The following is an 11,766-nucleotide window of genomic DNA, read 5'->3' as shown; positions in this document are numbered from 1 at the left end:
TAGAACTTTAGTAAGTGGAACCTAATGGGAAGTCTTTGGGTCACTGGGAGATGTGGACACCCTTCCTCTTCCTCTGCTCCTCCCTACTCCCTCCCACACACACAATTGGATTATTGGGAAGTGGACCATGATTGGAGGAAGTAGATCCCTAAAAAGCATGCCTTTGGAGGGTGCATCTTTTCCCAGGATCCCCCTCCCCCACCGCCCTTCTTGTCCAGGAGGAAATTCAATTGCTTCACTACATGCTCTACCATGTGCTGCCTTGCAGTAAGAAAAGGCCAGCCTTTCAAAACTGTGAGCCAAAATAAACCTTTTCTCTATGTAAGTTGATTTGTCTCAGGTATTTACTACAGTGATGAACACCGGCTAAAACACTAAGTATGTTTCTTCCTTGATAACCCCAGAATCGGGCCCATTTTCCTGCATCTTTCTGGAAGTATTCTTTATTTCCTGCTCACAGGCTTTAATTTCAGGTTTGCAAAATGAAGAGAGAAAACAAAAAAAAAAAAAAGAAAGCAACACCAAAGGCTAAGAGAGAAAATGGAAGAAAACATAATATTATACATTGTAAAAAAAAAAAACAATCTCTAGAAGTCTCAGGATCTTGTTATTCAAATGATTTTAACAGGATTTGAGAGACATTAATGAACAGCAAAACACACATTTGAGTAATTACAATTTGTACCTTTCCATAATCTACCCCAGCCTCAGATCTCTCTCAACCTAAGTATCTTACACAGTGAATTTCTGCATTTAGCATCCCATTTGCTAAACCTTGTGTTCAGTTCTCAAACCGAACAGGGCTAATGCTTACCACAAACCTAGGGTTAAGGAGACAAATATTTTCAGATATTCCAAAAACATTCAGATATCCAAATACTTCAGATATTCTGATTCTGTGTGTGGTCCCTTGTTAGAGAGCCAGTATCTCGGGGCTGTCTTCAGGATGCTCCATTTTTGCAAGGTTACACACTCAAATGCTGACCAGCCACACAGTCCCAAGTTCTTATTCAGGAATGCAGGCTCTGTGTCTAAGGATCCTCCAACTGTTTAGCACATAGTAGTTGTACACAATCATAGGCTTCATTGTGACATTTTCATACACGTAATACCTTTTGTTCATATTTAACCCCCATTACTATCTATTGTCCTTCCCTTCAACTTTTTAAAGGAAACTAGAATGCCAGCATCTTATGCAGAAACCTCCTACTTTTTAAATGTTAATCATTCAAGTGCAAACAAAATTGAACTGTTTAGTACTTCCACATTAAATGAAATAGGTTGTTTTTTTTTTTTCTGCTCAGATGTCTGTCTGTCTGTAGTTTTCAGCTTCAGTGTTTGGGCCCTGTGAGGGAAGATGATCAACTTAGCCCTGGGACGCATCTTCTTGAACCGATTCTGAGGACTACAATGAAAAAAAAAGCCAAAAGAAAGCTGCTGCTCGGGGCTTCTGATGTACTTCGCATCACTGCAGGTGTCTCAGTGCGGCAGATAGCACATAATGAGACTCATTTATTTCCATTATTTGGCATGCTGTCATTATTTGGATATTCCTATTGGTTCCCCAGAGTATGAGAATTTGCAAGGTCTATTGTAAAACATTTCTTTATTCTCTCTGTAGTCATTCAGGACCATGTCTTTCTCTTTGTGGTCAGAAAAATCTCCAAGAAAAATTCAACCAGTTTTCTGGGTCAAATTGGGGTATCTCAAATTCAGATTGTGGAATCTTCTGGAAGACTAAGGTGTTCATCAATACAGCACAGTACATTTTCAGCAAGACAAAGAGAGGGTTCCTTTTTGTAGGTCTGCATTTTCACCTCTTTCCTAGTTAACTAAATAAAAAAGAAGTCATGGCTAGGTTTTACTTTAGGAGTGAGTGTGCTCTGGGTCTCTGGGTTCAGAATTTGCATCTCTGCTAGTCTGCATTAGGATAAAATGTCTTCCCTAATAAGCTCCACAAGACCTGCCTGAGCCCAGACTCTACAGACGGCTCACATTGACACAGAGGGAAAAGCCACAGGACTCAGCTCATCCAATGGAAAAAAAGCCACAAGGAAGAAGTTTTGCACTTGCTAGGAGATATAGCCAAAAAGAAAATGTCTCCATTTGGAAGAGGTCTTGTGAAAGTCCTAGTAAGAAGAAATCCAGATGGAGTTCCCTGGTAGGCAAGTTGTAAATTATAAGCAGGCATTCTTCAGCATTCCCAAGCTGCTGTCAAGACACCAAGAGACATACTATTACATATATACATATATATGTAAGTTATATACATGTTTATGTATATAACTTACATATATATGTATATACACATATATGTGAGTTAGAGTTTCCATTACAGTTTCAGCAACTTAACAGCTTTCTTTGCAGAAGCTTTTCTCTTTTCCATTTGGTTTCTTCAAAAGATAAATGGAATAAGGGCTTTCCGAGATTTAGGGTAGTCCTCAAACATCTTGAGGTAGAACCTGAAAGACAAGAAAGTGATCATTATCTGGGAACCTGGTTACAAGTGAACCTAGTCGTGAGCGTCTAGCTACTCTAAGTGGCCATTTGCTCATTATCCTTCCCTTCCCCACAGCAGGTGTCTAGTAAATGGCGACTTCTTTGTGTTGGGAAATAGGAAGTAACAGCCGGAGAGCAGTGGTGATGGACATCCACACTATGGATATCCACAGTATTATAAATGTACTTACCACTACCAAAGTTTACATTTAAAGTTGTTAAAAGGATAGATTTAATCTTATGTGTATTTATTAGAATTTTTTAATATAGTAGCCAGAAAAAAATATCCATTTAGGTTCAGCTGAGAACTACATGGAACCAGAGTTCCCCCAGAGAATACGGGCTAGGCTAATCCCAGAGAATCAACAGGGCTTCTGGAAAAAATATCTCTTCATGAAATCTTAGAATAGCCCTGTGCTATAGGTTCAGTTTTGTTCCTCTCCAAAATATAGATCAGCGTCTTAATTTCTAGTAACTGAAAATGTAATCTTATTGGGGGGAAATGATCACTATAGTCATAATAAATTAAAATGAGGTCACAATGGAGCAGGGCCAGTCCACAATTCAGTATGATTGGTGTCATTGAAAGAAGAGAGACAGAAACAAGAGATACCCAGTGAAGGTCTCTTGAAGTCAAAGGCAGAGGTAGGGGTGGTCCATCTCTACCAGAAGCTGGATTCTTTCCTCAAGTCATCCCAAAGAACATGACCCTGGTTATACCTTGATTCCAAAATCTGACCTCAGAGAGAATAAATTTCTGTTATGTTAAGCCACGAAGGTCGGATCATTTCTTATGGCAGACCAAGGAGACTAATGCACCTTGTAAAAACCCTTTTACCAGATTGTCCTCCTAATTAGTTGAAGCTGGTGGCCCTCGAGACACAATATATACTGCAACTGGAGGATTAAAATATCATAATTGATACAAGAAGTCTCAGTGCTATGGTTTGAGAGGAGCCCCATGTATGACCTCCTGTGGGAATGCCTGGTCTTGTTTCCTAAGTGCCCTCACAAAGCCCTTTCAGCCCTATAAAAAAAGACACCCTCTTGGCAGTGCAACACACCCAGATGGCCTCCATTTGGATTTAGTTTTGCACCAGCTGGGAACTTCTGGTGGAACTAAAGTCCCTCCCCTGACCAAAGACAATGGAGTATAACCTTCCCAGAGTCTCTCCAAGTGCTGGGTAATGCCCTCCCCCAGCCCATTCTCTCTGCCTCCACATGGGCAAAGGACCCACTGGAAGTGGGAGAGCCATCACGGCCACCCTCCCCTGCTAAACCTCACGGATGGGAGGAGTAGATCAAAAGGAAACTTTCTGACCCTGGTTCATACATTCCATTCAGAAGCAAAGAATCTGTTCTTTATTTAACCTTCAAAGGTATGAGATGAATTATTAGTCAACCTAAGACACCAAGGAAAGAGCTTGAGGGTGTCCCCAGATCCTGGTCCCATCCCCTCATCCATTTCTTCCCTCTCAGTCTCCAGAAATCTGGACAGGCTTTGGCGACAGAAGCTATGTTAGGGAATAGATCTACAGTTTACCTTTGTGTTTAAAGCAACTATATGCTACCCTTTCCTGCCCAGTGATACTTTCTTTGATTTCTTTTGTATGTACCTCACCACTGGCTAGTGGGGTTAGTAAAGCTAGAAACCAGGAATGTAAGGGAAAGCACAGAAAATAGAGGGACAAAGGGTAAACTTATGCAGCAATGGTATTCACTGAACACTACGTTGAAAATGAACTATACAACTTGTAGTTGGGGATGGAAGGGAAAAACTGGGAGAGAGCAAGAGAATGGTGACATCGTCCAAAAAGAAATGGACTCTTTACCTGACTTAAATAATTGTAACCCCCCTGCACATCACCTTTATAATAATTTGTTTTTTAACTTAAAGCTATAAACCAGATTTCGAGGCTACAGAAACCTGAAATCCCAGTACAAACCAGTAGATGGAGCAGTCCTCAAATTGCCCCATAGACAGTTGCTTGCCCTACCTTCCCAGAAAGCCAGTGACGGTGTTGGTTGAATTATGGAGGGTTGGGGTAAGGGAAGCAAAGGAGTACCTGAAACACAGCCACACCTCCAGGGTAAATAATCCTCCAGCAGTTTATAGGGCTCTGCGAATGCCTGATCTATTAGTACCAAACTTTGCCTTAAAAATGGCTGCCAGTCAGGGACAATGCCCAGGTCCTACACTCAAGCCCCACAACTGACCAAAAGATAAAATAAAAAATGGCCCCCAAAAGAGTAGCTACCTAAGTACCAAGCTAGTGCTTTTTCTCAGTGACAGCCAGATTGGAGAATCTGAGAATCTGGCTATAAATCTATCTGTAAAGATCTGGGAAGTGCTGTCTAGCGGTTAGAGAATTGAAGTATAGAAATGGCCTCTTAGCTCATTAACTATTATCTTCATGCCAAAAAGTAACCATCACCAGGCATAAATCCTCAGTCAACCACTTCATGTGCATATACGAAGTTCCTTGAAATTCTCTTCAAGAAAATAGGCACAGTGGCTTTCCATTTGTCAACTCGGGTGCCTCTGTCTACATGAATTTATTTCTTTTTCTTTTTCTTTTTTTTTTATTGTGAAAATACTGTACAGAGGGGTTACAATTACATGGGCAAGATAATGACTACATTTCTTATCAAGCATTGTAGCCTCCTCCTTTGTTTACATGAATTTATTTTTGCTCTTAGCAAAGACATACCACTGCCACTGTCATCTACGAAATTCTAACTTTAGTAAAAGCCTGCAAAGTCAGAATTTAACAGTCTAGATTGTTGTTCCAAATGTATTTATGTCCATGGATATCATAGGTTTCTAAACCTCAAAAGCTATGTAAATACATGCCACATCTATTGGAAAGTTTACCTGTGGTGGTGAAAAGCTCGCATCCCAAGGAAACAAAGTGAGAAAAATGCAAACGCAAGAGCAGGAAGGGACCAAGTGGCTAAGGCATAGCCCATCCATTCAATGATCTCGCCAAGGAAATTGGCTCCAGAAACATAGGTAAACAAGCCACCTGTGTGCAGAGGAATCAGCAGTCAGAATTCAGAACTGAATTGTTGCAACACCACATCCCTCCATTTTCCTCCAAAGTGCATAATAATAGCTAAAACTGTTGTAGGACTAAGGCTTCTTCCAAGTCTTAGGAATTCAGTGGAATCCCCTAAGGCAGAGAGGAAAACTAAACAACAGCAGCCTGTTGGCCATAGACCATTCTGGAATACTGAGGAGTGGCTTGATGGACTCTATCCAAACCTCCAACAACTGTTGGGCCACTAGCTTTGGGCAGGACAAGGGAGAGGTGCAGAAAGTCTATGTTTAGGAGCTAGAAAAAATAACATGTTTTCCCTCACATGTGGAGGTGAGACCTAATTTCCAAATTTGCATGTAAAAGTATACAGGGTCAAATGCTTATATGCACAAATGTATTGACTAACGTGTGTAAATGCAGGGGAGTATTCCAATCGTGTGACTCCTTTGAACAGCTCACAGTTTACCAAAATGAATACTAGGAATGTGGGACTTGTGTTGGTGGGGAAGGGGAGCTCAAGGTCAAGGAGAGGGAATAGATGAATGAAGAGAGGATGGGTGGGAAATACAACCATAACATTCGATATGTGAAAATGGAACTCAAAAAAACTGAGGGGTGGGTGGGTTTGGAAGAAATGGGGAGAATGGTGAAGGAGGTGATATAGATCACTTGTAAACTGACATGATGAATTGAAACCCCTTTGTATAACTAAAGATGAAAAAATAAATAAATACATGAAAAAAAGTTGGTGAAATAAATTGAAAGGGCAAGGGTGCTTTGTGTTTTGTTCTAGTAAGGCTACGTCTTGCCTTCCCACTCCTCCCCCTGACACTCCGCTGTCAGTCAGTATACTGCACATTCAACCACGCAAAGGGCAATACTACAATACAAATCTGAGCAGCTGTGAGAAATGAGTAGATTCCCCTGGTGTATTTGCGCATCACTTCTCCACAGGGCCCCCTATCTCTACAAAGCACTCAGATCAAAGCCGGAATGGAGAGTGGTAGTCCTGCTAAAGACTGGGAAAGTCTGCCTCTGTTGATTTCAAACATTTCATGCTATCCAACCAGGTATTCCTCCTTCAGAACTGTATCTAGGAATTGACTACTTCTAATGATAGTAAATATATCTTCACACACAAAAAAAGAAAATGATAAATAACTTCACCCTTAAACTTTATGGCTCATACTGGAAGGCTTCACATTTTTTCTTCTCTTTTTTTTTATTGTAAAGATACTGTATAGAGTGGTTACAGTTACATGAGCAGGGTAATGAATACATATCCTATTGAGCATTGTTACCCCCTCCTTTGATTTTTCCCTATCATCCCTTCCCTTCCCACCTCCCCAACTCCTCCCTCCTCCCCACCCCCTGAAGTTGTAAAGTTCATTTTCAACATAGTGTCATTTTTTTCTTTTTGTAATTATATAAAATGTTCTGATTTTAAATCATCGACTATTGTAACTCAAAGTTAGAAACTAACTTTGGCAATATAATAATTAAGAGCCTTCTCTATTCTCTATCTAGTTATTGAGTGAGGACTTAAAATATCAAGGAAAGTCCAAGGAAAGCATTGTATCAGTGGCTCCCTGCTTACAATTCTCTTGCGCATGAGAACCATTAATCTATTGCAAAAGTCCATAAGATCATTGTTCCAAACTTCTCTTACATCAATGAATATATTGTTTATTTCTAAATACAGTGAATAGTTTTCTCAACCTACTGTGTTATTTTTCTTGGTGGTTGATGCTATCATAGTATTAACAATAATCAACTTGTGGGGCTGGGAAGGTGGCTCAGTGGTAGAGCGCTTGCCTTGCATGCATGAGGCCCTGGGTTCGATTCCTCAGCACCACATATGCAAAAAGAAAAAAGCCGGAAGTGGCACTGTAGCTCAAGTGGTAGAGCGCTAGCCTTGAGCTGAAGAGCTGAAGGACAGCGCCCAGGCCCAGAGTTCAGGCCCCACAACTGGACCCAAAAAAAAAAAATCAACTTGTTAGTTCATATGTAATTTTCCTTAACCAAAGGATAGCAATGTACACTTAACTACACTACTATGTCACAATATTTGTTATAAATAAAAGACTGTATTTATATCTAGAAAGGAGCAATACATGGTTAATTTGGCTAAATTATAATATATGTACTAGCAAATTACCATGGCAAAATCCCTTATGTGATTAACAGATGCTTTTAAAAATGAAATAAAGTATTATGGGAAAGTAAAACAGTCTATATTGGGAGGTAGGTATCTGAGGGGAGGGTGAGGACCAATAGCCAGGATGAATAAAAGTGATTAGGGTCAAATTATTTTATATTCATTATGAAAATAGAGCAATGAAACCTATTGTCATTGTTTTAAGGGGGAAGAGAGGTGAGGGAGGTGGGGAGTGAGTTTGATGAGGTACGCTATGTATATATACAGAAATGTCACAGTGAAACCCCTCCTTGCACACCTAATGTAGTTCATAAATTAAAAAAAAAAGAGTGGAAAACGTCTATCTGAATAAGTTCAAAAATTACTTGAAATTCATTCTTACCTGCTTCTTTGTTAAATCCACACTCTGATTTCTTGGGAATAGTTGATATTTCAAATAGCTGTTTCTTCATCTCTTAAGAATGTACAGTTACGTACTGAATGATGTCAGTCTATCAACCAAGGCAACCTAGATATCTGTGGTCCTGTTAGATTATAATGGACTTCAAAGATTTCTATCACCACCAAGCAAGTGGCTCATGTCTGCAACCCTAGCTACTTAGAGGGTAGAAAGTAGATGGATTACAGCTCAAGGCCAGCCCAGGCAAAATGTTCACAAATCTCCATCTCAAGCAATAGCTGTATGTGTTGACATATGCCTGTCATCTCAGCTATGTGAGAAGTGTACCAGCCACCAGCCAGGTCATAAAGCAAGATCTTATTTTTAAAAATGAGTGCCAAAATGGTGGACACTGTGGCCCGGGTAGGACAATGCCTACCTAGTAAGTAGGTCTTGAGTTCAACTCACAAAATCACTTTAAAAAAAATTTCTGCCTCCTAGAGCTGTCATAGTGCTTACCATGGTATGTGATTCACACAGCTCTGACGATGATGGTGTAAAAACTTACTGTAGTACCCATTACATGAAGGCATAGTAATACAATTATGAACAGGACATAATGGTATATACTTGATAATAATACTTGTGTATACTGGTTTACATATATTACTATGCTGTACTATAGATTATTATGTTAGAGTATACTCTCACTAAGTTCCTTTTTGCTGTTGTTTTAGAATATGTTCCTTCTATGTATAAAAACATTACATGCAAGACACTCGCAAGCAACTATTCCAAAAAGAAACATTACCATAGGAGCCCTCTGCTCCATGCATGCAGCAGTCACTGAAGGCCTTCCACTGAGACAAGATAGCAGGTGAGAGACTTGATATTGATCATCTTGACCTTGTGTAGGCTTAGGCTAACATGTGTGTTTGTGCCTTGGATTTTAGCAAAAAAAAAATTTCCAAAAGTAAAAGTATGAGAGTATATAAACAGGTTATAACCTGTAACCCAGCTGCATAGTAGATCATACCAATCCAGGTTCTTTTTTTTGGGGGGGGTCCAGTCATGGGGCCTGAACTCTGGGCCTGGGTGCTGTCCCTCAACTCTTCAGCTCAAGGCTAGCGCTCTACCACTTGAGCCACAGCGCCACTTCTGGTTTTTTTCTTATGTGGTGCTGAGGAATCGAACCCAGGGCCTCGAGCATGCAAGGCAAGTGTTCTACCACTGAGCCACCTTCCCAGCCCCAATCCAGGTTCTTATAAGCACATTCTACCATATTCACATAGCACTGAAATCTATAGCTGCATGTACTAAATTAGAAATGATCACACTCTGTAGATGACAGTCTTATTTATCTACTGCAACTAGGTTGCAGCCTATCAAGCCTCCCATACCCCTGCCTGATCCCCTCTCCCACCTTTACGGTCCTGTGATCTTCCTTCCTGTGGGCTCTTGTAGCTCTCTTGAGTCTCTGGGTTCAGAGGAAAAATGTAGATGAGCTGTGGAGGGCACAGGTATGGCAGGGGAACTCAGGAGCACTCCAGGAGGTGTTTGTTGTGCATTTTAGCCTTCTATGCCCCTCTCTACTTGTTTCTCATTCGTGTAATCCCTGGGACAAGGGGCCTTACCTTGTGGGATCCTGTAAGTGATTTCTCCAGGCTTCCTGAGCTGATGCAATGTGTAGTCGCTGTGAATATTGATTCCCATTCCCAAAAAAAATAGGAAGACACCTTGGCAAAGAAGCAAGGAGAGAATATAAACAAACGTATCCTGATTTGGGGGGTTTCATGCATGCTAAGATTTACCTAAAAATGAGAAGAGGAAGAATGGTACTAACATAGGGTTCGAGGTTCTGCTGGAGGAGTGGGTGAACAGGTTTCTAGATTTAACTCTTCTCACAAAATATGAGAGGAAAAACTCATTGACCAATATCTTCCATTCTTTTAGGTAAAGTGGAGTTACAAATTGGTAGAGACCGGAACAACAGGAGGGAGTAAACTTTGAGGCTAGATGGGGCAGAACATCGTAGCCAGAGACAGAGTCTTAGACAGAAGCAGTCAGGCAGGGCAAGCCTGACCATCTCCAGGGCAGCATGAAGTCATCGGGGCGAGCACAGGAAATGAGGTGAAAAAATCAGGAAAATGGGGTGGGATGTTGGGAAATGTATCTCTCTGGTTGCCATATAAAGGAAAGACCCCCAGTAGAGGTATGAGAGGCTGAGAAGGTTACTCTATTAAGATGGGGGAAGCAATGGGGACTTTCACTGTGGGAAGAAACAGATGATGGCTGGATGAGATGAGAAGTGGTTGGAGTCACTTACCCAAGCTAAACCGCATGTCTGTGTACCACTCTTCAGGATATTCTGCACAGTAACTCAGATAGTAGGTTTGAAGGAATCCATTTATAGTACAGAAGAGAATTCCTTTGAGAACCAGAACAGCTGGAAAAGGTCTCCCTCTAGTGAGCAAGGAGTAAATAAATGTCCTGCAACACAAGAAGGGAAAAGATGTTAGGATCCAAGAAAGATGAGAAAAAGAAGGAAGGAAGGAAAAAGGAAGAAAGGAACGAATGAACGAAGGAACGGACGAACGAATGAACGAAGGAGAAAGAGAGAGAAAGGGAGAGAGAAAGAAAGAAAGAGAGGGGTGAAGGAGGGAAGGAGAGAGGAAGGAAGGCAGGAAGGAAGGAAGGCAGGAAGGAAGGAAAGAAAGAAGGAAGGAGAAAAAGAAATGTCAAACAATGAGAGAAATGTTTCAAACAGTCAAACACATTAAATCCATTGTCACATATAGTTTTCCCTTAAATTTGTGCAATGGAAGAACATTAGGATCTAGAATCAGGATCTAGAACAACTATTTATGCTATCTTCTCTCTAGTTTCATTAAAATCTGTAGTAGCTTCCCTTGACTTACTTATTTTCATTCTTAAAAGGGAATACCATCCCCTAATGCATTACTTTTACAAGCCCGGGATTGGAGAGCAGCTCTATGTACATCTAGAGTGAACTCCAGTATACTGTAGAAGATTGAGAATGCCTTCTTTACCCTAAGCAGCACAATGACATTTACATATCAGCCACTTGATCATGTCTGTCCATACAGTCGTCCTAATATAATTAGTTACTGACAGCACAGCACCCCAGTCAACTGCCAGATCCCTTCTCCTCATTCACACCTCCAGTCTCTAAGGGAGGCAGAAAATTGTAAGGGAATAGTGAACTCATCATCAGAGCAAGGAAAATGCCAGATCAATCAGAGATATTTCATTAAGCTGAAAAGTACATAGCCGGGTGCCAGTGACACATGCCGATAATCCTACCATCTCAGGAGGCTGAGATCTGAGGATTAGAGTTCAAGTCAGCCCGGGCAGGAACGTCCATGAGACTCTTATCTTCAATAAACTACTCAGAAAAAGATGGAATTGGTGCTATGGCCCAGGCCCAGAGTTGAAGCCCCAGGAGCATCAGGAAAGAAAAGAAAAGAGGAAGGGAGAGAGGGAGTAAGGAAGAAAGAAGAAGGAAGGAAAGAAGAAAGAAAAGAAGGAAGGAAGGAAAGAAAACAGAGAGGGAGGGAGGGAGAAAGAAAGAGAGAAAGAGAGAGAGAGTTAAGGAAACAGTTGGCAATTAAAGGAGGATAAAAGGCCACCAAAAATTACACAGACCCCCAACCAGAAAGGTGTTCCCC

General features: G+C 41.0%; 1 protein-coding gene across 1 annotated transcript in view; it reads right to left on the bottom strand.

Annotated features, from left to right (window-relative positions):
* Positions 1 to 2,331: 2,331 nt before the first annotated feature.
* The window catches only part of Srd5a2 (steroid-5-alpha-reductase, alpha polypeptide 2 (3-oxo-5 alpha-steroid delta 4-dehydrogenase alpha 2)), a 33,472-nt gene continuing 24,037 nt past the window's right edge, over positions 2,332 to 11,766 (bottom strand). The window contains exons 2-5 of the mRNA XM_013013617.1: positions 10,404 to 10,567; positions 9,712 to 9,813; positions 5,375 to 5,525; positions 2,332 to 2,462 (exon numbers count right to left, since the gene is read on the bottom strand). Coding sequence (XP_012869071.1) covers positions 2,396 to 2,462; positions 5,375 to 5,525; positions 9,712 to 9,813; positions 10,404 to 10,567 — 484 coding nt within the window. The 3' untranslated portion in view covers positions 2,332 to 2,395. The remainder of the gene's footprint in view (positions 2,463 to 5,374; positions 5,526 to 9,711; positions 9,814 to 10,403; positions 10,568 to 11,766) is intronic.

This window comes from Dipodomys ordii, unplaced genomic scaffold, assembly GCF_000151885.1.
Source record: "Dipodomys ordii isolate 6190 unplaced genomic scaffold, Dord_2.0 Scaffold20, whole genome shotgun sequence".
In the NCBI taxonomy this organism is placed as follows: domain Eukaryota; kingdom Metazoa; phylum Chordata; class Mammalia; order Rodentia; family Heteromyidae; genus Dipodomys; species Dipodomys ordii.
This window is presented reverse-complemented; position numbering and strand designations above follow the sequence as displayed.